The sequence below is a fragment of the Triturus cristatus genome, chromosome 7, assembly GCF_964204655.1.
Source record: "Triturus cristatus chromosome 7, aTriCri1.1, whole genome shotgun sequence".
Lineage (NCBI taxonomy): Eukaryota > Metazoa > Chordata > Amphibia > Caudata > Salamandridae > Triturus > Triturus cristatus.
Genome location: NC_140590.1, coordinates 1,149,724,250 through 1,149,749,587, shown reverse-complemented (window position 1 = coordinate 1,149,749,587; position 25,338 = coordinate 1,149,724,250). Strand labels below are relative to the sequence as shown.

The 25,338-nt window shown below is 51.6% G+C and overlaps 1 protein-coding gene across 1 annotated transcript in view; it reads left to right on the top strand.

Annotated features, from left to right (window-relative positions):
- BRD8 (bromodomain containing 8) overlaps positions 1–25,338 on the top strand; it is a 716,998-nt gene that overhangs the window by 610,038 nt on the left and 81,622 nt on the right. The window contains exons 24-25 of the mRNA XM_085618373.1: positions 37–521; positions 1,151–1,258. Of these exons, the coding sequence (XP_085474499.1) occupies positions 37–521; positions 1,151–1,258 (593 nt within the window). The remainder of the gene's footprint in view (positions 1–36; positions 522–1,150; positions 1,259–25,338) is intronic.

Sequence of the window (25,338 nt, the reverse complement as noted above, 5' to 3'; positions counted from 1 at the left end):
ATAAGATTTTTTATTGCTCGACTTCCTTTAATGTAGAGGTTTTTGCAGGATGATGGGAGGCCCAAAATCTCCAATATGCAACTCCCTGAGAACAGTGAAGTGCGGAGAACCACAGGTCTAAAAGCCTCAGAGGATAATGAGCCACAAAGAAATCTCTGTCAAGAACCCAGCAAGAATGATGAGATGCAGAAGACACTCGGGCTAGACGCCAGAGAGCAAGATGAGTTACACAAAAAACTCAGTCCAGAACCCTGTAGGGACGATAAGGTGCAAAGGACCATTGGTCTGGAACATCCTGAAGATGATGATATGCACAACACTGCCAGTCAGGAGGCATCTGAAAGTGATGAGATGAACAAGGCCCTTAGTCTGGAATCGTCCGAGGATGATACAGGCCGAGGCAGTTTTTTCTACAGGACCTTTGATCTTGCCATCAACCGGAGTGACTACTTGGCTAGCATGCAGTGTGGACCCTTCCAGTCGGTGGGTTCTGTTTCCAACAGCCCAGCTTCCTCTCTTCTGTGAGTATCCAAACTGTCTTTGTGCTGTCGGTATCCCCACAGCCTGTGTACTATGAGGATCAGCTCAGTGGGTCACCACTCCCTTTCCAATTTGTAAGCTTCATGACAGTGGCACACCACTCTCCATCCGTTCTGATCCGTTGAGTAGTGGTGCTCCAAAAATGTACCTCTTTGTTTCTTTGTACTGGCAAATCTGTCTGAAAGCATTGCCTCTCTGTGTGCATTTCGGTTTTCTATGATATAGCTCTCTAGTAACACATCTGATGTGAAATCCCAGTGCCACATCTTTGGAAGTGTGGTGCGTCTCTCCCATGCACCATTTCTACATCAACATGCCCATCTATCCCCTCTCACCATTGTTAATACCTCAATCCTTAAGCATACAACTATCCAGTGTACACTGAACTGCTGATACTGCACCCTTCTACCACTATTTCTTATCATTTTGAGGACCGTGATCACACAACTCTCCACCATGAAATATTCACATCCTGCCCTAGATCCTCCTCTTAAGTATGGCTAAGACATTCACCAGCTGCACCTTCATTCTCCCTCTTTAAGAGTTAACACCATTCCTTCAAAACTCAGTCTGCCTTCACAGAAACTACTGTTGATTTGATTTTCTGCAGTTTTGTGTCTCACTGCAGGGCTGACGTTTGCTCAGATGATGCCCTGCCGGACCATGTCAACCTCAAAAAGGCTCTAACGCCTGTCTGGAAGATGATAGCCAGCCACAGGTCTGTGACTTGTAAAGGTGAAGTGGAATAGCGCGCACAGAGAGCCTAGAGAAATAAAGGAGAATGGGAATGGGTGGTATATCTGCGCGACAATAAGGACAGACAGAGAGAGTGTGGACAGGGTTGAAGTAATGTCTTCTTGTGGTGATGGACTAGTCATGGGGAACTGGATGATGTTTTGCTTACAAACAGAGTGTGTTAGAGCGGTGATAATAGGTCAGCCAGCCGTGACCCTAGCACCTTTAGGCCAGAGAAGCAACCCTAAAAGCTTTGTAGCTCTTTTGAGATAGACTCTTGGTTTTAGTTTAACATTGAGTCCTCTGCGAATATTATCTTATTGGATGATTTGGCTGCACTCAGGTAGGTTTGAAAGTATCTTCCAAGTTTGCCTCATGCCAAAACTAATGTGAAATCTGTAGCATTGGGCCATAGGCAAAAATATTTGGCTAACTGTGAATCAGTGATCAAGTTTTCAGAATCTGAAAATTAACTGCATGATCTGTGTTTATAATGAGAATAACAATACATTACTTGAATCAAGGCCGTAGGGGATGCCTATCAGACAATATTATGCTTCTCCCCTGTCTCCTTACCCCAAACTAAGGGTGATTCAAAAGTTCAGTGAGTATTCAGCCCGACCCATCCTCACTGCTCCAGATTAGTTGAGGAGATTGTGGAACCAAGAGCTTCTGGAGTTAGTTTTAGAGCCACTTTGACCCCTGCTAATGGGTGACAATCTGTTATTCTAACAGTCACAGTCTGTTCCACAAATGAATATAAAAGTCCTCAATTTACTTGCCTGGAAACTGAGTAGAAAGCCTCAAAGTTTTTCTCCCTAACACCTGGTGTTAGAGCTGCGGTGCTAGCTGCCAGTAGACACTCAGCTAGAGCTGCACATTCTAACAGTTGGTAAATTATGTATTTGTGGCATTCATCTGAGGAACATATTCTCTTTCTTCAGCATTTGCCCATTTTTTTTATGTTTACTCCTAATTGCAGATTCCTTACTTTTAAAATATTCCCGTCGCATCAGACTGGATCTTGCTCCTGCACGCCACTAATATCAAAAACAATGGTCCCGTAGTTCTAAATTTGATACAAAGATCTACATACCCAAGTCAAGCAATCATAGTGGGGTGCAGTAGTATCACAAAACAATGAATAGAGAGGGCTTCCAATGCATCTCCGAGCAAAGGATCTGGGAGCTATCCAATCACAGTCCCATCCAGTCTGCAAAGACACAGCCTTGGCACTAATTAAAGACTTGATCTGAACCAGAACTCAAGCTTGGTTACTGAGTTATCCTCTGGGTTATTTCATCCGTGGTAGTCCTAGACAGATGGTGGTGTCCTGAAGAGACCTGTGGATTCATCTCCAATAGGGTTGAAACATGGTCATTTCCCAGGGTTGTTATTTACACGATTGTGCAACCAGGATTTCTGAGTGGCAACAAACGAATAGACACAGAACTTATCTTACTTTTCATAACTGAACCATGGCGGGGGGGGGAGATATTGCACTGATATTGCATGAAGCTGTTCCACCAGTATATCAGACTTTAACACAAAATTACATAGGCAAAAAAAAAAGGCGGCTTAGCTGTCATATTTGAAAAAACAATAAACCTCACCAAAGCTGTGGATGTTTCTTTACAAGGTTGTTAGACCCTCCTTGTCATATTCAACCCTACCCCAACTGTTTCATGTTACTTTCTCCTCTAGAGACCACCACCTAGCAATGCAACATTCCCAGACACACTGCCAGATACAATCTCTAACCTTTTTACAGTATACTCAAAAATATGCATCCTTGGTGACCTAAGCATATCGTTTGAGAAACCTAATATGCCACACTCTCGAACCATCCTCACTGGCTTAGGAACACCCAACCCACAACAGCTTTTTCCCAATCCACACACATTGCTGGACACCCATTGGGTATAATCTTCACTGACCCAGATGTAGTCACGTTCCAAACAATTACTTCAGCCACTTGATTGACCACTACCCGGTTGACTTCCAAAACAAGACACCAAAACTCACCCCAACTAAAACACCTAGCCCTCAACTACATATTGACCTTGGAACAACTAAATTTGGAGGGACTAGAAAACCTGCTTACCTCAAACACAGATCTGGCCACAATCAATACTGTGCAAACATTCTGTACAGAATCCTGTCATGTCTTTGCTGCTTGTCCAGTCCTATGTAATTACTGGGCCTTTGGTTTTGGATACTTAACAGGATTTCACACCTTGTTGTTGGGTGGGATCGAAAATTAATTATGTTAGGGCATCCACCTGTTGTGGGCCTATATTTGATCTCTATCTCCCTCGCAAATACTTTTTCTGGCACGATTTAGCTTGCAAATACAGCCCCAAGTACCTGGGTGTGGTGGCATGACTTTTTGAATCTATGTTTCTTGGAAATGTCTTTGTTAGATAATGATATTGGTATTAGAAGGCTGAGCAAGATCTGGGATCCAGTTAGGTTTTGGATTGGTGAGATAGTGGTTGGCCAAGACAACGGGTATCTTCTCTGATGCTCTTTCCTCAATGCTTCCGTTATTATAATAATTTTGAATACTTTTGCTATATTATTATCCGCACACCCCTATTTTCTGCTGGTTAGCTGTTTTTCAGTGGTTATAATTTTTTATGGACTATGTTCTGATAATAAAAAAATAAAATAAAATTCATAAATATGGTAGAAAAAACAAACAAACACAAAATTGCTAAACTTCAACTTAACTGGCTCAAAACAAACAACCCTCAAAACAAGATATGCCTACACAGATTCAACCCAATATACAAGTCTACAATCAAAAAGGCAAAACAATTATACTATTCCAACCAAATCCACAATCCGAAGTGTGCTAATTACGAATGTTATAAAATACTCACAGAATTTTCTAAACCAAAATACACAGAAGCTATCTACACCATTTCTTGAGAATTTTGTAATAAACTGGCAAATCATTACGCAACTTTAAAGAACAAAAAACCAAAGCCCAACCCTCTTCCTACTAAACCTCCAGGGAAAGGCAAGCACAGCCTCTACACTCCTTAAAAGAACTCTCATCGACTGAATTTCTGGATCTGTCAAAGCGAGCAAGCCAGCAAACTGTTCCTCTGACCCTTGTCCACCTCAAATCTTCAAAAACAGTCTACTTCAACTTCTGCTGCCATCCCAGTCAGAACACTCATTAACAACTCCTTGACAGGAGTTTTCGCAGAAGACTGTACCCTCTACAAGCAAGATCCCAACAACTGCAGACCCATAGCAAACAGACCATTCCTGGACAAACTTATAGAAAGAGCAGCTTTTGCGCAGATGTTCCAATTTATTGAAGAGAATTTACTACTTTCTAACTTACAAACTAGATTCTGTCCAGGAAGAGGTACTCCATCGGGCTTTAGCTATATCTAGGATTACCTTATAAACATAGTAGACCTGAACGGGTTTGGTGCCCTTCTTCTCTTGGACCTTTCGGGAGTCTTTGACGCAGTGGATCATGACACCCTAATCTGATAGAGACTACTAGCCGCAGATTCCTTCACGTAGAATTATCTCCAGGCGTGAGACTGGATCCGGAAAACTTTTTGCCCAGCATCCCAGCGCGCCAGGGGGACGGCATCACGCGACTCCACCCAGGCGTCGTCCGCGCACGGGATGTCAGCGAGGTCATATAAGTCTCACCCCGGCACGCCTACGTCAGTTTTTTCCTTTTCCGCGTGCAACGCGGATCCGGTTTGTGCTCTGGGCCTGTTTAGGCCTTTCCCTTCTGCTATTGCTGCGTGTGTGGGAATAGTGTGCGAATGCCTTCGGGCTTTAAAACTTGTTCGTCGTGTGGCCGCCTCATGTCGGTGATGGATCCTCACCCCATCTGTATGTATTGTTTGGGGGAGCACCACGACTCCACTGATTGTGAGGCTTGCCAGCAGATGAAGCCGAAGTCCCGGCGTGAGCGCCGGATGAAACTTCTGTCGGCTCGAGTGTCCAGGTCGGCGTCGTCATCTCGCCCGTCCCCTGAGGAGGGTTCTCGGACCCGCGGCTTCCCTCACTGACTTCGATCTTCTCCCAGGTCGCAAGTGCGCCGCTCACCTCTCGGTAAGTGTCGCAGTTTGTCCCCGAGGGTCGGGTTCCGGCCTGTCAGGGCGTGGGCTCTCTGCGGGTGGTGCGGCCCCACGTGTCGTCACCTTATCCGCTGTTCCCCGACGTGGGGGCGACCAGAGCCCAGATGGAGACATATGCGGCGGCTTTGCAGGCCTCGCTGGCCTCTCCTCTTCCTCTTTCCCCTCCTGGGACGTTGGCGGATCCCTTGCAGTGTAGTCGGCCCTCCGCTGCGTCGCCGGCGGCTCCGGCCCCGGCGCTGACTGGTTGGGATCCAGGCTCGGAGGATGTGGTGCTGTTGGGGTGCGCCCCTTCGGGGACCACGGCGCCTCTGCTTCGCCGCAAGCTCCCGCAGAAGTCCCTGTGGTGTCGCGGGAGGACGCCGGTGCTCGGGTCGCACCCCAGTGCCCCTCTCGGTCCGCGGGACAGGCGGCGGCCTTTTTCGAGGCCAAGGTGATGCCGTCACGGCACCGGCGGCTGCTGGCCCTGGCGGCACCGCAGGGGTCGGTGGAGGGCCCTTCTCGCCCGAGTCCCTCTCGGTCCTCGGGACAGGCGGCGACCTTGTCCGAGGCTGAGGTGATGCCACTACGGCGCCGGCAGCTACTGGCCCTGGCGGCGCCACAGGGGTCGGTGGAGGGCCTCTCTTGCCCTGTCACGAGTCGCGGCTGGAGGGGGTCAACTCGTCCCTCCCCGGGCCCTTCTCGTCCCTCCGCGCAGGCGGCTGCCTCGTCGGAGGTCAGGTCGGCGCCGTTCCTGCGCCGTCCCTTTGCCACCCCGGCTCTGGTCCAGCTCCGGTCTCCTGCGCCATGTGCTGTGTCTGAGATCGCCCCGGCGTCTCCTCCGGCGCCGGTCAGCGATGGTGTCCTGCCTCAGGTTGTGGACTCTTCGGCGCCGGGCCGACGTCGGGTCGTGGACTCGTCTTCGGACGCCTCCTCTTCTCCAGAGGTTCGGCGGTTGCTGGTGTCATCCTCACCGTAGACAGGCCGCCGTGTCGTGGCTTTTTTCTCCGATGTCGTCTAAATGCGGCTACTCGCCGTCTCCACGACCGCGGTCTTCGCCGGAGGAGCCGCAAGTCCCCCACTCTTCGGTCCCTCTTCCTTCCCTTCAGCCTTGGCCATTCTTTCCTCTGGTTGGCTTGGGGGATGGCCGCCTTAGCTTGCAGCCGTCACCTAACGAGGAGCTGCTTTCCCCTCCGCGGGGCCCTACGGAGGCGGGTGCGGCTTTCGCCCGCGCTGTTTCCATGGCTGTGGGAATTTTGCGCATGGGTGATCCAGCTACCCATTTTCACGCAGATCATCTTCTGGAGGTTCTCCATCAGGGCTCTGGTGGTAGGGAACTGTTGCTTCCTTTCGAGGGTTCAGTCCAATCTTCGCACTTGGGGGACCCGGTGCCCCAGCACCTTCTGCACCTCCACCATCTGGCACCGCGTGATCCGGTGTGCCTTTCTCTTCACCCTTCGACTAGAGGCCCCCTTTTGCAGTCTGCCTTTCCTGCTTTCCCGCTGCTGTTGTCTCTCCCGTCACGGGAGGCCCGCTGGCTGGACTCCTGGGGGCGCAATATGTTTGCCTCAACCAGTGCGGCTCCGGGCCACTTCTTGTTTGTGGGACTCGGCGGAGTCCCTTATGTCTGCTGCTTCTCACGAGGGTGCCTATGTGGATTTGAGACACCATGTTTTGGATGGTCGGGAGCTGGCGGCGTTTATCTTTCGCTCCACTCTGGACATCTCGGAGGTGCTGGGTCATGCCATGGCTTCTTCGGTTGCCCTTCGTCGCCATGCCTGGCTCCAGGACAGTGTGTTCCCGGAGAATGTTCGAGAACGGCTGGTGGACCTTCCCTTCGATGGTGCTCTTTTGTTCCATGCCCCTGCGGACTCGGCCATCCTGAGGTTCTTTTTTTTTTTTTTTTTTTTTTTTTTTTCAAAAATTTTATTGAAACAATAAATCAGTTACAAGCATGGGCCTACAACCACCAGGGCCGGCCGCTAGATTCAGAAAGGATCGCACATTAGTCAAGGCAGTAGGCGACACCTGGGGCCCAGCCCCGTAAATGGCTCAGGATAGCTCGAGAGAGGCAGGAGACATACATTTAACATAAATAACAACAAGAAACAAAAGGCGAGGCATACGGGCAGAAAACGTGGGTCAGGCTACATCCGGGGGACTTTTACTCCAAGACTTCAATTAGCTATCAACAGGAGGGAGTACTGAAAGATCGGGGGGGGGTAACGGGAAAGGAACATCTATATTCGATTATCACAATCAGTTGCGAGGAACCATCAAGGGTCAGGGGGACAAAGCAATATCGGTGTCCACTAGGGGGGGCGTACAGATACCCCCACGATATACGTTCCATTGCCCCCAAATTCTACCCCATGCCCCGGGTTTACCGCGGGCCACATATACAGTCTTCTCCCTGAACATACACCAGTCCATGTTTTCCTTCCATACTGACACGGTGGGTGGCCGCTGGGAGCCCCAAAGCTGCGCTATATCCCTCTTGGCAATCATGTAGCCCAGGGCCACCCACCGAGTCTGCGCCGCGTTATAATCATTGGGCTCCCACACATTCAAGACACAGTGACGCACCTCCGGCAGCAGCGCCACCCCGGTGACTTGTCCCATGACCCCATGAACCCGACGCCAGTATTCCGCCACCTCCCGGCACTCCCAAAGGATATGGAGAAAGGTGGCACTGAGCCCACACCCCCGCCTGCAGAGCCCATCCTCCGAGAACCCCATCGAGACCAGACGGGGGCCCGTAACATACACCCGGTGGAGAATCTTTAGCTGAACCAGGCGGAGGCGGGCTGGAATGGCAACTTCCTTGGGGGATGATAGTGCGGACTGCCAGTCCTCGTCGTCTAATTCCACCCCGTCCCCCGTCCACGTCTCCCGAAGGCGCACCAATAGGTCAGCCCGATTATTAATGAGTTTTTTATAGATTAAGGAGATAGTACTGTCGGGAACATGACCATCAAGTATGCGGTCCTCGAGGGGCGAAGAGGCCGGGATCTTGGTCCCCTCCCCAAAGACAGAGAGCAGGGCGTGCCGAACCTGGGCGTATCGGAAGAACTCCTTTTCCGTGAGTTCGTATTCACTCTGGAGCGCCACGAAGGTCTTAACCGCGCCCTTCATCCATAAGTCTCCCACTCTACTGATGCCAATCGTGTCCCAACGGTCAAACCCCTTCGTTGTCCAGAGGCTTCCCAGTCGGTCGGAGGCAAATAAAGGAGTAGCGCATGTTAGTCGCTCACTCCAGCCCATGGCTACATTGGCCGCCTTCCAAATCCGTACCGCGATCTTAGTGGGGCCCGTCAGGGTCCGTCCGGCCGAGCGGGAGTAAAGCGCCCTGTTATAGTTACCGCCGGGAAGCAGGAATTTATCCATCTCATACGCCGGGTTCAAGCCAGGCGCATACGTGGCGTGGTTAATGGCTGATAGCTGTGAGGCCCAGTAATACCTGCGAATGTCGGGAAGTGCGATGCCCCCGTCGTACCAGGGGAGAGTGAGTTTGGCCAGGGCGATACGCGCCCGTCCGTCCCACACCAGTCTCCTCTGCAGGCTCTCTACTTCCCGAAAGTAGGCCACTGGAATGATGTCGAAGGAGTTCTGAAGTGCATAGAGGAACCTGGGAAGGGACATCATTTTAAACAATGCGGCCCGACCCAGTGGGGACAGGGGCAGCCTACACCACCGAGCCGTGTCTTCCCTCAAACGTCGAAGTGGAAGCAGGAGATTGTGCTCATAGCGAGCTACCGGGTCCAACGAGATGTGTATCCCCAGGTATTTAAAGCCGGACAGAGATATTTGGATCGGAAGCCGAGGCGGCAGGAGAGGGGGGCCACCGGAGATAGGATAGACACAGGATTTAGACCAGTTAATCGTGAGACCCGAATTTCTCCCGTAGGAAGTCAGAACATCGAAGAGAACGTTAAGCGACTGCCGCGGCGAGGTAAGATACAGGAGGATATCGTCAGCATATAACGAGACCCGATCCTCAAAGCCCGGGGCCCACCGGATCCCCCTGATCGAGGGCTCCCAGCGGAGCCAAGCGGCGAGTGGCTCCAGGGCGAGAGCAAAGAGCAGAGGGGACAACGGGCACCCCTGCCTCGTACCCCTACCAAGAGCGAAGGGCCGAGAGACCCGCCCATTAACCACCACCTGAGCCATGGGTCCCGTGTAGAGAAGCTTCACCCAGCCAAGAAATCCCTCCCCAAAGCCGAATCTGGTCAAAACAGCCCAGAGGAATGGCCACTCGATGGTGTCAAAGGCCATCGTGGCATCTAAAGAAACCAGCACGGCCGGTTCGGAGAGGTACTCTGCCCTGGCGAGGGCGCCATGGAGACGCCGCAAGTTGAGGGCGGTGTTGCGATGTGGGATGAAGCCGCATTGATCAGGATGAATCAGATCGCAGATGACGCTCAACAAACGATTGGCAAGGACTTTAGCCAGGATTTTAGGCTCTGCATGTAGCAGTGAGATAGGCCTGTAAGAGGCACAGCGGTCCCGTGGCTTACCGTCCTTGGGGATCACGACTATCGTGGCCAGTCGCTGGTCGACCGGAAGGGAACCGGCCTCGAGGGACTCCTGAAACATACGACGGAGGAAGGGCGCTAGTTTATCCGGGCGCAACTTATATAATTCGATAGGTAGACCGTTGGGACCCATGGCCTTGCCCGAGCGAAGGGACCGAATCGCAGTCGCGATTTCATCTACCGACAAGGGAGCGTCCAGCTGCTCACGGTCCTCGGCAGAAAGGCCAGGCAAAGCAATGTCCCTCAGGAGAAGGCGAGAATCTTCCTCATCCCTATCAGTCACCGGGGAGTACACAGTCCGGAGGTGGTCGGCAAAACATTCCACAATCTCACCAGGCTCAGTCACACACACTCCATCCGAGACACGCAACTCCGGGACCACACGATTCACTCTCTCCTTCTTATCCAGCCACGCAATCAGCTTTCCCGCCTTGTCCCCGGCATCATACAACCGACCCTGCTGCTCCCTATACATAGTTTTGGCAGCGTCGGTGACAAGAGATCTGTATTCAAACTGTTTCAGGTTGAGGGCATGGAGCCCGTCCGGAGTGACACCCGCCTCCAAGGCCGACTCCAGCCCCGAGATGTCAGTCTCCAGCTTCACCACCGCCTCACTCCTGAGCTTCTTAGCCACCACTATCTGGGAGAGGGCGTGTCCGCGGATTACGGTTTTAAAGGCTTCCCACAGGGACATTGCAGACAACACAGACCCCTCGTTTTCAAGAAAGTATTGGTCCATAGCCTTAACCAGACTCTCGCGGGTCGTAGGGTCTCGCAGGTACCACGGGTTAATGGGAGCGATCCGCCCTGCAGACCGCGACTCGGTGTCAAAGAGAAGCCACAGCGGGGAATGATCGGAGATACCCCTCGCCAGGTGCCTGACCTCTCGAATTCGACCCGTCTGCGCCGCGGGCATAAGGAAATAGTCTAACCTAGAAAGACTCCCATGTGCCCCAGAGTGAAAGGTGTATTGACATTGGGTCGGATGCATTAATCGCCAACTATCCACCAGGCCGAAGGTCTCCAACAGACCACCTAGCCAAGCCTGGGCAGCGGGGAGGGCCCTGGGTGGGTGACGGTCCAGGTCACCCGAGACCACCGAATTAAAATCCCCGCCCATAAGCAAAAGGCCATCCGGAAGTTCAAGCAGCATTCGACCCAAGTCCGCGAAGGTGGAGTTCTGGAGGCCCGGTGGGACGTAAATTGAGACCAGGGCAAGGGGATGCCCCTCCCACCTCCCAGTCAGACAAACATAACGCCCTCTGTCATCTGAGACCACCCTCGTGATCTCCAACGGAAGTGAGGATCGCAGGAGAATGCCCACCCCCCTGGAGCCAGTTGTGTAACCAGAGTGAGCCACGAGGCGGTATCCCCCCCTGTTCATTGCATGGCAGACATTACCAACCAAATGCGTCTCTTGGAGAAACACCACATCAGGAGTCAGACGACGCAAATACTGCAGAACTACACCCCGTTTGATACGGTCCCCCAACCCATTGACGTTCCATGACATCAGCTTCAACCCGTCCCCCCCCATCCCCTCCAATAGATCAGAGGTCCCCCCGCAAGTAGCACAAGTCCCAAAAGTGGAAGAAAATCAATACCTCGCCCTGCAAACAAAAACCACACTACAAAACAACCCCTCCTTCCCCCCCACCCCCCCCAACACCCAACTCCCCCCACCCTGCACCCCTGCGGGCCAAAAAACCCCCCAAAATTGCAGTGTGCCTGTCGCCCAACTAACCCCAGTCTACAAAAAGACCCCGGAGGAGGAAAGGGACCCGTCCCCGCCCGCCCCCAATACAGGTACTAGCAAAACACACTGAACCAAAGAAGTACAACCCAGCTGAGCAGTGCAAATTGGCAAAATCAAGGACCAAAAGTCACTCCAAAGGGGACCCGTCACCGTTGGCACCCGCAGAGGGCCCGGGACGGCCACCTCTGTCCGGCAGCGAGTCCAACCAGTCACTCACGGCCACAGGAGAGTCAAAGAAGGCAGTCCGATCCTCATGTTCCACTCGGAGTTTGGCAGGGTAGAGCATAGAGTACTTTAGGCCCAGCTCACGAAGACGACGTTTCACCCCCTGGAATCCCATCCGCTGCTTCTGGACAAGTTGAGTAAAGTCCGGATAAAAGTTAATGGATGCGTTCTCATGTCGAACCGGGCCACGGACCCGCGAGGCCTGCAGAATCGCATCCCGGTCTCTGTAGTAAAACAGTTTGGCCACGATAGGCCTCGGGGGGGCCCCCGGCCGTGGCCGCCCGCCCGGAACTCGATGAGCCCGTTCAACGGCAAAAAATTTACTCAAGCCCGCAGGGGTCAGCTGTTGGAGGATGAGTTCCTCGACCAGGAGGTCAACCGGGCGGTCGTCGGAGGACTCCGGTACGCCGATGACACGGATGTTGTTGCGTCGGGCCGTCCCTCGAAGTCCTCCAGCCGCCGGTCCATCTGCTCATTGACCACCTTGATGTCGCCAAGCGCGGCCTGCAGGTCCGACACATCCGCACCCAGGGTGGAGGTCCGCGCATCGAGAGTTTGAACCCTCTCGTTTGTTTTGGAGAGGTCCGCCCGTATTAAGGTGACATCAATCGCCACCGTATCGATCTTGCGGGCCAGGGCCTCGTATTGCGTGGCGATGGTCTCCCTGATGCCATCAATGGCGCCCATGATGTCCTGTAGGGAAAGTTCCGAAGAGACGGATGTGCCACCACCGGCGACGTCTGAGGGGGGACCGGCCGTTCCAGGAGAGCCTCTGCCCTGAGTGTAGCGGTCCATGTTGTTGGTCTGGACCGATCCTCCACGGAGGGAGGATTTAGTCTTACGCCCCTCGGGGCCCCCCTTGCCCCCCATGCGGCCACGGACTCCGAGGGGGACCGCCGATCAAAAGTAGTTGGGATAACGGCCCTGGAAACCAGCGCCTCACCCGAGGCCACAATATGGCGGTGCGGGGGGACCCAAGGCGATAGGCACTCTAGTGGCAGGTGGAGACAAAGCTTTGTTCAGAGCTTAGGGAAACACCCCGCCACCTCAATCGCTCCACCGGCCAGCCCCCTGAGGTCTGAAAGTGAAACCGAAAGTGGTCAAGCGGCCCCTGGCACCGCGCCACAGCCGTTGTTGTTCAACTGCGACACGGCCCCACGGCTCACCTTCGCCCCGGGCACCTCCGTCGGGTGGGTCCCAAAAGTTCAAACAACGATATTTCAGGATTCCCGGGTCCGATTAAATTCCTGAAAAGAGATACGTGCTCAGCCGGTCGTCATCTCCCAGATTCCATAAACCAAATCAGGATATTGTCAGGATAAATTCCGAGGAGCAGCGAGGGTCCGGGGAGCCCTGTGCTCACGCGACCATCTTGGATGCGCGCTAGGCTCCTCCTCCATCCTGAGGTTCTTGGCGGGGCTTCGTCCTCCTCCTCCTCTTCCTCCCCCTCCTTCCCCCCCACCCCCCCCAACACCCAACTCCCCCCACCCTGCACCCCTGCGGGCCAAAAAACCCCCCAAAATTGCAGTGTGCCTGTCGCCCAACTAACCCCAGTCTACAAAAAGACCCCGGAGGAGGAAAGGGACCCGTCCCCGCCCGCCCCCAATACAGGTACTAGCAAAACACACTGAACCAAAGAAGTACAACCCAGCTGAGCAGTGCAAATTGGCAAAATCAAGGACCAAAAGTCACTCCAAAGGGGACCCGTCACCGTTGGCACCCGCAGAGGGCCCGGGACGGCCACCTCTGTCCGGCAGCGAGTCCAACCAGTCACTCACGGCCACAGGAGAGTCAAAGAAGGCAGTCCGATCCTCATGTTCCACTCGGAGTTTGGCAGGGTAGAGCATAGAGTACTTTAGGCCCAGCTCACGAAGACGACGTTTCACCCCCTGGAATCCCATCCGCTGCTTCTGGACAAGTTGAGTAAAGTCCGGATAAAAGTTAATGGATGCGTTCTCATGTCGAACCGGGCCACGGACCCGCGAGGCCTGCAGAATCGCATCCCGGTCTCTGTAGTAAAACAGTTTGGCCACGATAGGCCTCGGGGGGGCCCCCGGCCGTGGCCGCCCGCCCGGAACTCGATGAGCCCGTTCAACGGCAAAAAATTTACTCAAGCCCGCAGGGGTCAGCTGTTGGAGGATGAGTTCCTCGACCAGGAGGTCAACCGGGCGGTCGTCGGAGGACTCCGGTACGCCGATGACACGGATGTTGTTGCGTCGGGCCCGTCCCTCGAAGTCCTCCAGCCGCCGGTCCATCTGCTCATTGACCACCTTGATGTCGCCAAGCGCGGCCTGCAGGTCCGACACATCCGCACCCAGGGTGGAGGTCCGCGCATCGAGAGTTTGAACCCTCTCGTTTGTTTTGGAGAGGTCCGCCCGTATTAAGGTGACATCAATCGCCACCGTATCGATCTTGCGGGCCAGGGCCTCGTATTGCGTGGCGATGGTCTCCCTGATGCCATCAATGGCGCCCATGATGTCCTGTAGGGAAAGTTCCGAAGAGACGGATGTGCCACCACCGGCGACGTCTGAGGGGGGACCGGCCGTTCCAGGAGAGCCTCTGCCCTGAGTGTAGCGGTCCATGTTGTTGGTCTGGACCGATCCTCCACGGAGGGAGGATTTAGTCTTACGCCCCTCGGGGCCCCCCTTGCCCCCCATGCGGCCACGGACTCCGAGGGGGACCGCCGATCAAAAGTAGTTGGGATAACGGCCCTGGAAACCAGCGCCTCACCCGAGGCCACAATATGGCGGTGCGGGGGGACCCAAGGCGATAGGCACTCTAGTGGCAGGTGGAGACAAAGCTTTGTTCAGAGCTTAGGGAAACACCCCGCCACCTCAATCGCTCCACCGGCCAGCCCCCTGAGGTCTGAAAGTGAAACCGAAAGTGGCCAAGCGGCCCCTGGCACCGCGCCACAGCCGTTGTTGTTCAACTGCGACACGGCCCCACGGCTCACCTTCGCCCCGGGCACCTCCGTCGGGTGGGTCCCAAAAGTTCAAACAACGATATTTCAGGATTCCCGGGTCCGATTAAATTCCTGAAAAGAGATACGTGCTCAGCCGGTCGTCATCTCCCAGATTCCATAAACCAAATCAGGATATTGTCAGGATAAATTCCGAGGAGCAGCGAGGGTCCGGGGAGCCCTGTGCTCACGCGACCATCTTGGATGCGCGCTAGGCTCCTCCTCCATCCTGAGGTTCTTGGCGGGGCTTCGTCCTCCTCCTCCTCTTCCTCCCCCTCCTTCTTCTCCTCCTCAGTGACCTGCATGTAGCTCTGGTTCTTGGAGCTGTTCTTCCACTGGGGCAGGTCGCCCCGGTTGTCTGGCTGAGGTTGTGGTTCTGTTGGCTGCTGGCCAGCCCTTTTTGACTGTGTGTTTTTCCTTTGGGTTTTTTACACCATGCTCGGTCTGAGATTGGGCCTTCTGCGTTTCCCCTCTGGCTGCTTGATAGGCCTCCTGCGGGGTTTTTTGATGCAGGTCTTTTTTGTTGTCCTCTGCTGCAGAAGTTTCTCCCTAAGAGGTTCCCATGTCTTTGGATATGACATGCCCCATGTGGGGCAGGGTTAGCTGTTATTTAGCCCTGGTATGTGCCTGGGAGTTGTGGTCGCCTGTGGGCTTCTGCTCTTCGTGGCGTTATGGTATGTTGCGGATGCAACCTTCTTCTTTGCCTTTTTGCTTTGAGTGTTCGTTCTGTGGTGTCCCTGGCGCCTGGAGGAGCTTGCCAGTGCCGCCCTTTTGTTCTTTCTGCACCGTTGTACCTTTTTGGGGCTTTAGTGGGACTGTCATCCTGCCTTCTCCACTGCTTCCAGTGGGCCTTGTTCTTAGCTTACCTCTTCTCCCTGTGGGGGGGATGGTCCCTGACTTCTGGGCCCTCTTGCGGACGCAGTTGTCCCTGCGGGGTGTTGGACGATTCTTCCTGGGTGACCTTGAGTTCCCCTTTTCGGCTTCTGCCTGCTTCTTACAGCCGGCGCCATCCTGTCTGAGATTGCCTTTGCTCTGCCTCTTCTCCTTGGAGTCTCTAGGTTGCTCTTCTCCTTCGGCGCCATCCTGTCGGGGATTGCCTTTGCTCTTCCTCTCTCCTTGGAGTCTCTAGGTTGCTCTTCTCCTTCGGAGCTCCTTTCCTTGCCTTGGGCGGAGGTTTTGTTGCCTCACGTGGGGTGTTTGACCTCTTTGCGCCTTGCCTTGTTTCCTCTGCTGAGTGAGGATTGGCTAGCTTCTTCACTTTGTTTCCCCTTGCCTGGGGGACGGGGCTCCTCGTCCTGTTTTTGACTCGGCCCCCGGGTGGTCCTCTGTCCTGCCCCGGTGGGTGGGGTCCTCTCGCAGACCCTCCTTCCCCTTGGGTATGGCTAGGGTATCTACTCTACGTGAAGGAATCTGCGGCTACTAGTCTCTATCAGATGTACAAGTTACTTACCTTCGGTAACGATGTATCTGATAGAGACGATTCTAGCCGCAGATTCCTTCACGGCCCACCCTTCCTCCCCGTTCTGCGAGGGCTTGTGATTTGGTCTTTTGCACTCGCTTCCCTGTGGGTGGCTGTGTCTTCTATGAGTACATTCTTTCGCTCTTTCTGTCGGGCTGTCCCCCCCCCTTTTCCTCCCCATTGTCACATGGGAGGATAGGTTTGTTGGTACTTCTGGCTCTTTGCGACCCTTGAGGTCGGGGTCTTTTGGCTGTGCCTCTGCCCTTGTTCCTGATGGGGGTTGTCACACTCTAAGATGGGGATGTCTTGGAGTTTTGTCGTTCCCTGGGTGTCCCCGACTGGTTCCCCTTCCTTGTCTTTGTTTGGGGTTGTAGTCCTGTTGCATGTTATTGTGACATTTTTACATATGTCCCTTGTCTCCGGGGGGGCTGTCTCTGTACTGGCAGGGTTGCTGCCCTGCTCTTTATTCTTTCTCTGCCTTTGGGTACTGCAGTGCCGGGTGCTGCTCTTTATGGTGTTGTTCCTCACCATTCCTTTTTCTGCTCTTTCGCACACTGTTCCTATAATCTCAATTTTGTCTGCTGACTCCGCGTTGTGGCGCGGAAAAGTTCTCCGAAGAAAACTGACGTAGGCGCGCCGGGGTGGGACTTTATGTGACCTCGCTGACGTCACGTGCGTGGACGATGCCTGGGCGGAGTCGCGTGATGCCGTCCCCCTGGCGCGCAGTGATGCTGGGCAAAAGTTTTCCGGATCCAGTCTCACGCCTGGGGATAATTCTACGTGAAGGAATCTGCGGCTAGAATCGTCTCTATCAGATACATCGTTACCAAAGGTAATTAACTTGTATATCTAAAGACTTGAGGAAGCCGGAATAGAGGGCCCAGCTCTCACTTGTATCACATCGTACCTACACAATAGAACAAATATTATACATACACCTTCTTTCTCTTCTAAACCCTACAGCATTAAAGCAGGAGTTCCTCAAGGCTCAACCATCTCACCCATGCTTTTCGACATCTATATGAAATCATTACCAGACTTAATCAATGGTTTTGATTGCACCTGCTATAACTACACAGATGACACACGGATACTTATAAAATTAGAAAACCCAAATGTCAATGTAACATCAAAAATCTTCAATTGCCTCCGGCCCATTGACTAGTGGATGACATGGAGCCACCTCAAACTGAATGCCTCCAAAACCGAAATACTCACCTGTGCTGACTGGAAACCCATGACACTCTCTGTGCCTGACCTGACTATATATGGCCACTGCCAAAAATATCTAGGGAGGTAAGAAACTTTGAAATTACCATGGACTCCAAGCTATCAATAAATGCACAAGTGGACAAGGTAGCCAGATCAGATTTTCTTACAGTAAAAACACTGCAACGCATCTTCCCGCGCCTAGGTTTCCCTCACAAGATTAGCGCTACCACCTCTCTTGTCTTATCAAAATTGGATTACGCTAATGATCTGTATCACGGCTCACCTCTGTCATCTATGAGAAGATTACAGAGAATTCAGAACACTGATGCTAGACTACTCCTATTTGTAAAACCACAAGCACACATCTGCCCTGCCTTGAGGGCCCTAAACAAGTTACCAGTTGCCAGCAGATCCACATTCTTGCTGCTTTGTATTACACAGAAAACAATACACAGCAAAGGACCACTCATTATCAGGAAGAAAATCAACAAAAGACCCTACACCGAAGAATGGCTCCTCTCCTCAACATTCCTATGTAACATTTAAAAAAAAAAATGAGTGGTATCTTCCTCTGTTCAGGCAGCCAAAATATGGAATTCACTACCCACAAATATGAGATCCACTGACAGCCATCTTAGCTTCAGAAGATTGCTCAAGAGCTGGCTCTTTCCAACATGACAACTATACTCAAAACACAACAGTGTACCACAACAGTATACATGACCAACTATGCTTTTCAAAGTTTATTAAGTTACTGTACACGTGTCATTATACATTGCACTATGCTTCCTGTCATGAGCAGATACATTCATATCATATCAGGAGAAACATTTATATCACACAACAAGATACATGTGTATATATATCAGACATTGTCATAATTGCTGCTCTTATGTACGTATAGGTGTATATATAGATGAATGTATGTCTGCTACTAAAACTTTAAGAAATGTAATGAAAAAAATTGCATACGTTGTGTGATAATTTGATTTGTTGGTTGAGGGGATGAAACCCTACGTTTAAAAAAATGTGTTTATTGCTTTTCCAAACAAGAAAACAACAGGTGGCATTCCACATTACATCCTTTTCAATATGATTAGGCAAAAATATCATACGAATGCGTAAACTCAGAAAACATAACAAAACAGTCAGGAAGCAATGCGTTCTAGGACAATGTCAAGTATCATCAATGACAAGGCCAATTTCTCAGTTTTCTTGTGTTGTTGCATCACATGTGACATTCTCGTGTAGGGACCACCAGCGTGTAGCGCTAAAGTATCTAGTTAGCATGTTCTGCCGACGTGGCAGCCTGGCACTTTCATTTACGCCTGTACAGGCTTGGTTAGCAGAATCTTTAAGTATCAGCCGGACTTGAGGAGGGGCCAGTGCCATCCTGCAATGTACTCAGCCTGTCTATGAAGGGACCCCATATGTTTTTGGGTCGCGAGGTCATTGGCATTAACTCCCAAAAGGTGGTTAGTTGGGTATGGCTAAAAGTGACGTCTTGTATCCACTATCTTACTCGTGGGGGCGCGCTTGTCCCCCCAATGTATAGATATTCTTCCTTTAGCGGGCAAGAGTAGCATGGCATGTAATTTACGGTTTTCTGCCTTCGTATCTTTAACATAACCTAATAGGCCAATGAGCGGACGAGGCTCGCTTGAAGTTCCTAGCATTTCCTGTATTTTACTAAACACTTTTGCCTAGAAGGCTGCAACGGGTGGCCAGAACCAGGACATATGCAGGAAGGTAAGGGGTGCGTGGCCACACTTCCAGCAATTCTCATCAGGTCGTATACATATATGATATAATTGAGAAGAGGTCCTGTAAAACCCGTGCAAGTACTTAAAATGAATCAGCCTCAATTTATAGTTTGGTGAGAGCATTTGAAGTTGGCCACAGCAGAAAGTCCAGACCTCGTCCGTTATTTGGCCATCTAAGTCTACATTCCAACTGTGCTTCGCTTTAGGCTCAGTAAGTGGTGCTGTCATTTTTATGGAGTTGAATAATCGTGTGATAAACCTGCAGGGGGATGGGTTAGTGATCATCTGTTCCAGCGCAGGTAGTGAAGTGGGAGGCCTCGGAAACGTGTTGTGTAGTTGTCTGCATGTCGCTCTGATTTTATAATATAAAAACAGCTCTGAGAAGTTCCTTGTGCCCTCCTCCGTAGTACCCGATGGGTCGCAGAAGGCGTCGCCAGGATAAAGATCTGCAAAAGTCTCAAAGTCCATGGATTTTGCCAGAGAGACATTCCCGCTGTCCGCCAATGCTGGGATCATTGGGTTTAGAGCGAATGGGATAGAGGGGCCATACAATATCTGCATGCAAGCCCTGGTGCGTAGTTTATCCCAGGCCCAGCGTAGTGTCTCAACAGTGTTGATGCCATCTCGCAGTCTGCGATATGACTGGCAGATAGCTACGCGTAGGGGAGTCGGGCAGCTACGTCCATCTCCACAGCCACATGGGGCTTGAACGGGGTAGGGTGCAGCCAATAATGTAAAAATTGAGCTTGCGCGCAAAATGCATAGAGCGGTGTGTGCGGGGCTCCCAGCCCTCCCTGTGTGAGGGGGAGTGTGAGCAGCTTCTGGAAATGCGCACTTATTTCTCAGCCCGAACCATAGAGATAAGCAGCGACCGAATGGACTGGAAAAAAGCCCGGGTGAGCGGAATTGGTATGTTAACAAATAAGTTTAAAAATTTGGGCAAGATGACCATTTTAGCTATGGCAGTCCTGCCAGCCAGCCAGAGAAATCGGTAGGCGGGACCCACGCTTTGGCCTTGTCTTCCAGCCATGAGATCGCACGCCCATAGTTTAAGTTCCAAATTTCTTGTTCATTCCGGCTCAGCCAAATACCCAAATATTTTACCGGACCCTCCTCCCATTTCAGCGGTTGATCCAGGTCAAAAGGCTTAGTTTCTTCTGTAAGGGGAAATAGGGTGGATTTGGCCCAGTTTATAGATATGCCAGAGAGTCCACTAAATTTAGTGAGCTCCCACAGCAGCGGGCTTAGATTGACCTCAGGGACTACAATGTACAGTGTTATGTTGTCCGCATATAAGGAAATAAGGAGCCCCCTAGTGCTGAATCCCAAGCCCCTTGCCGCATGATGTTACCAAAGTCTGGCTGCTATTGGTTCCATTGCAATGGCAAAGAGGAATGGGGATGGGGGCATCCCTGACGAGTTCCTCGTGTGATAGGCAAAGGATCGACAAGAGACCGTTCATACGCGGTCTCGCCGAGGGGGGTGTGTAAAGGAGTTTTATTAATGTTATAAAGGTCGGGCTAAGACCCATTCTACCTAGAACGGCAAACAGATATGGCCACTCCAAAGCGTCAAAAGCCTTGGTGGCATCAAGGAATGCCACGAGCGCCTTGACTTTAGGGTTTAGGTAATGCAGCACCGTAAAAAAGGTATGAAGGTTGTGGGAGGTGGATCTACCAGGGATAAAACCAGATTGGTTGGGTCTCGTGATGAGAGGGTGCAGGGGCTGTAGTCGATTTTCAAGCAACATGGCATAAATCTTAGCGTCAATATTAATCGGGGAGAGTGGCCTGTAGGACTATTTCATGGCTTGGCTTACCCGGCTTCGGGATAGTCTGAATAATCGCCTCTTGCATAGAAGGGGGAGTATACCTGATTTATGAGCCTCCTCAAAGACTGCAAGAAGCTGGGGTGTCAGCAGGTCAGCATATGCCTTATAGAATGTGGTGGTCAAGCCATCAGATCCCGGGGCCTTATCCATGGGAAGACTTTTGATGACCTGCCAAATGTCATTGACCCTAAAAGGTTCATCTAAGTATTCTCTATGTGCCCTCCCAAGCCACAACAGCTCAATAGACTCGAGGAAGGGCTTGAGCTCCTCCGGTACTGATTGGTGAGTGGCAGTGTACAATTTAGAATAAAAGTCAGTACATCAGCCTGTGACCCCCTGAGGTCCCCTCATTACAGTTGAATCCTCTCCCACTATTTCAGATATGTAGATGGCTGTGCGCGGCTTCTTGAGCATGTTCGCAAGAGTCTTACCAGGTCTGTCCCCCTCACCGTAACGTCTAGCCTGGGTATATTTGCCCAGGAATTGTACCTCTCTGCGAGCCTCTTCTTCGATTCTCAATGACTAGTGCCTTAATAGACAGTAAAAGTGCAGGATCTTCCATTGCATAATACGAGGTTTCTAATTCCCTAATGCGACCTCTAAAGAGGTCAGCATGCCTCTAGTCGTGAAATGCATTTCCCTGTATTACCACTTTAAATGCCATCCAAAGTGTTGCCTGCGTAGAAACAGACCCAGCATTTGTGACAAAGTAATCCTCGATGTCCCTGTATAGTTCCTCCTTAAAGGTGGAATCTACCAGGGCATTAGGGGCAAGTCTCCAACTAAACATTTTATGTGGTGTGTTTGAGACGGTTAGCCGTAATAGACAGGGGGCGTGTTCAGACAATGTTCTGGGGAGGTGCGTAGTCTCTATGGTCCATGCCACAATGTCACAAGAAACCAGCCAATAATCCAGCCTAGACCAGGCTCCATGATGAGCTGATATTCACGTGCCCTCCGTCACCCCCGGGTGTCTCTGCTTCCAAACGTCTATCAGGCTGCCCCCTTCTGTTATAGTATTGAGGACTTCCCTAGAATTGGGATGTGGTGTGCAAGCGCTACCTTTTCTTTCCAAAGCATCATTCAATACTACATTGAAATCTCCCCCCCTCCCCCATATTATGGTATCACCACCAGTGATTTGCATTTTGGCCCATACAGTATGAAAAAAATCAGGGCAATCAGTATTTGGTCCATAGACTCCCGCAATTATCATCTTTACTCCCCCTACAATCCCACTAAGGATGACAAAACGGCCTTCAGAGTCTACTTGTGAATCTATAGTTGTCCAGTCTAACCCCTGCCAAATCACTACCAACACTTGTAGGAGAGTAGGATCTGCACTTATGTTGCCCCCACTTTTTTTCTGATGTATGCACTGGTTTCTGGCTATAGTCTGGCTGGGTCCCTGCTAATCAGGGCCCCAGTCTCTCTGTTCTCTCTAAACGACTTGGTGTGCATATTAGATGCACTACTGATTGGATACTGTGGTACCTTATGAGCCCCTAGTATATGGTACCTTAGGTACCTAGGGCATAGGCACTTCACAGGCCTACCAGGGGCTGAAGCATGTATTATGCCACCCCTGGGAAGCAGACGCAATCTGACACCACAGGCCTGCTACTGCAGCCTGGGTGAGGCAGTGTTAGCACTCCTCACTGAGGTATAGGTTTCTATATCTCACCATACGCACACATATAAACCTATCAGCCACCCCTATGGCAGGCCCTATCAATCCTGAGGGCAGGGTGCTTGGTTTGCAATGTGAGGGGGTGCCTCTCTGCATGAGCAGGGCCCCTCTGCAGCTACCAGAGTCTATTCTCTATGGCTGTTTGTGGATGCGGCTAAACCATATACTCTTAAGTGCATTATAATTCTAACTTTGGAATGACTGCATCAAAACATGTCGTGTTTGGTGTCAAACATCTTGGAATCATACCCCCACATCAGTCCATGATGTGGGAGTGTGATCCAACCCTTCTAGAGGGGACGACATGTGCCTACTGTGGTAACACGGAATAAATCTGAAAGAGCCCTGGCATCACAAAATGGATGCCACCAGCACAGACACTGGGCTGCCCTCCTACTGCTGATTGAAACTCACAGTGGAGGAGGCCCAACAATAGGCATCCTGTCACAGGGAGGTGTCACCACCTTCCAGACAGGATTTAGTGTATTGGGGCTGGGTGGGTGCACTTCTAGAGTGCTTTGAAGTCCTGCACTGAGGGAGCAGTAGGCTCCTCTGTGCATATGCCAGCTCAAACCTGTTCAGGGGCTACCTGTCCCTGCTCTGGCGCGAAACTGGACAAAGGGAAGTGGGTGTAACCACCCCCTACCCTGGCCCTCCCAGAGGAGTGGTCATAGAGCTAGTCCCTCCCCTATCTTCAGTATAAGATAGCAAACTTTGCCATTGGAAAACAGATAACCCTGGACGACGCTCTACAAAGAAGAATCCTGGCCCTTCGACGTTCCACTACCTTTGGAAGACAGAAAAATCTCCCTTGGAGTCAAGGAGTGACTCCCCTGCTTGGCAGGCACCAGAAACTCTAATCAACGGTCGCAAACTTTCCCGCTCCCGCTGGAGTCCGAAGTCCCTGCAGCCCCTGAAGTGGATTTCCTGACTTCTCAACGGCCATTGTGAGTCCCCAGCAGAGCTGAGGCTAGTGGAACCCACGAGTGACGAGGAACAGCAATACCCGGGTACCGTGCACTATTGTCGAGTGTAACCCCTTCACGACGTTCTACGAACTTGTGCATTGGACCATTTGTGGCCCAAGCCTCCAGCAGGTTTTGCAGCGAAAATCAGAGGACTACCCCATCCCAAGTGACCGTGGGCTCCTGTGAAGCATTTCCTCAAGAGGCGTCTTCGCGATCCCTTGTCTGTTGGCTTGTGGGTCCCCCGAAGACTTTCTTTTCGAACCAAAGGGCTCCCCTGGTTGCTCCAGGCCTGCCCTCACTCACCCTCGCTGAGTGAGTCCCTCAGACCTTGCTGGTCTGCAACGCTGACCTTCTTCGATTTCCACAAGACTTGCTGTTGCCAAGGCTTGTCGGCTCCAATCCGGTTGCTGACACCTCAGTAAGCTGCAGACGTTGTGGGACACTCCGAATCCAGCTGCTGGTCATCGTCGATCCTTCCTGGACCTCATGAGCGAAGAGTCAAAACACCCTTGATCACCTGAAATCACCCGACTTCCGTGGGCAACCAGCTTCCTGGCCCCCGGTCACTGGCAAGTGACTGTGAACACTGTCACTTCAATTTTCAGGTCATCTGCATCTCGAATCCACCCTTGGATTCCACCGGACACTTCTTCAGTCGACGCAAGCAGCAAGTCTTCTTTGGTCTCCATAGAAAACAGCAACGCGACCCGGCACCAAAAGACACCTATGCACCCGGCTCCCCTGGGTGAGGTAACTCGTGCACTCCAGTGCCCTAGTGTGTGTTGGCCCTCGAATTACTTACCTTGTAAGTGGCTTGCTTGTAGACTTCCTCGAAGTACCCTAAAACTTTAAAAATCAAACCGCGACTTGCTCCATTATAATCAATAGGGAACCGGCGGCTGTGTTCACACACTGCATGCGTCTCCCGTGGGTCTGTTACTTACCTGCTTTCACTGCTGTAGTGAAGCCCCAGCGATTCTACAGGCCCTAGGCCTTGTCATTTTGCAAGTCGACTTTCCTAACCCATTTTTTTAGTATATGGTCTGGTACGCCCCTAGGGCCCCAGCCATATTTGTGCTTAACTTATTGTGAAACGTTGATATTTGAATGTGTTACTGGCTTCTAATCTCATAAAGAGATTAGTATAGTGTGTCTAGAAATAAATACATATATATTTGATATATATACCTGTGTGGTGTCCTTTCATTTGGTAATTCAAGAGATTATAAGATAAAAGAAGCTGCTTTACATTCTTCTGAGACTTAGCCTGAAGGCTGCTCTCCACATCTACCACTAGGATAGCTTTCTTTAAAAGGTTGACTTAAACCTATCTACCATAAGAGTCGAATTGGACTGGTGCAAGGTGGCCACTATAACTAGTGACCAGCATATGCCAGGCCAACTTCTCACAACACTCCTCTCGCATATTTGGAATAAATGAAGGAGAAGGTACTTCCCCAATATTTGGTGTGCAGTTTAAGGTGAGATGCGTTGTTCAAATGAATCTCTTGTATCAGGCATATATCAATATGATGCCTGCTTAAGTAAGAGTTGACTAGTCTGACCTTCCT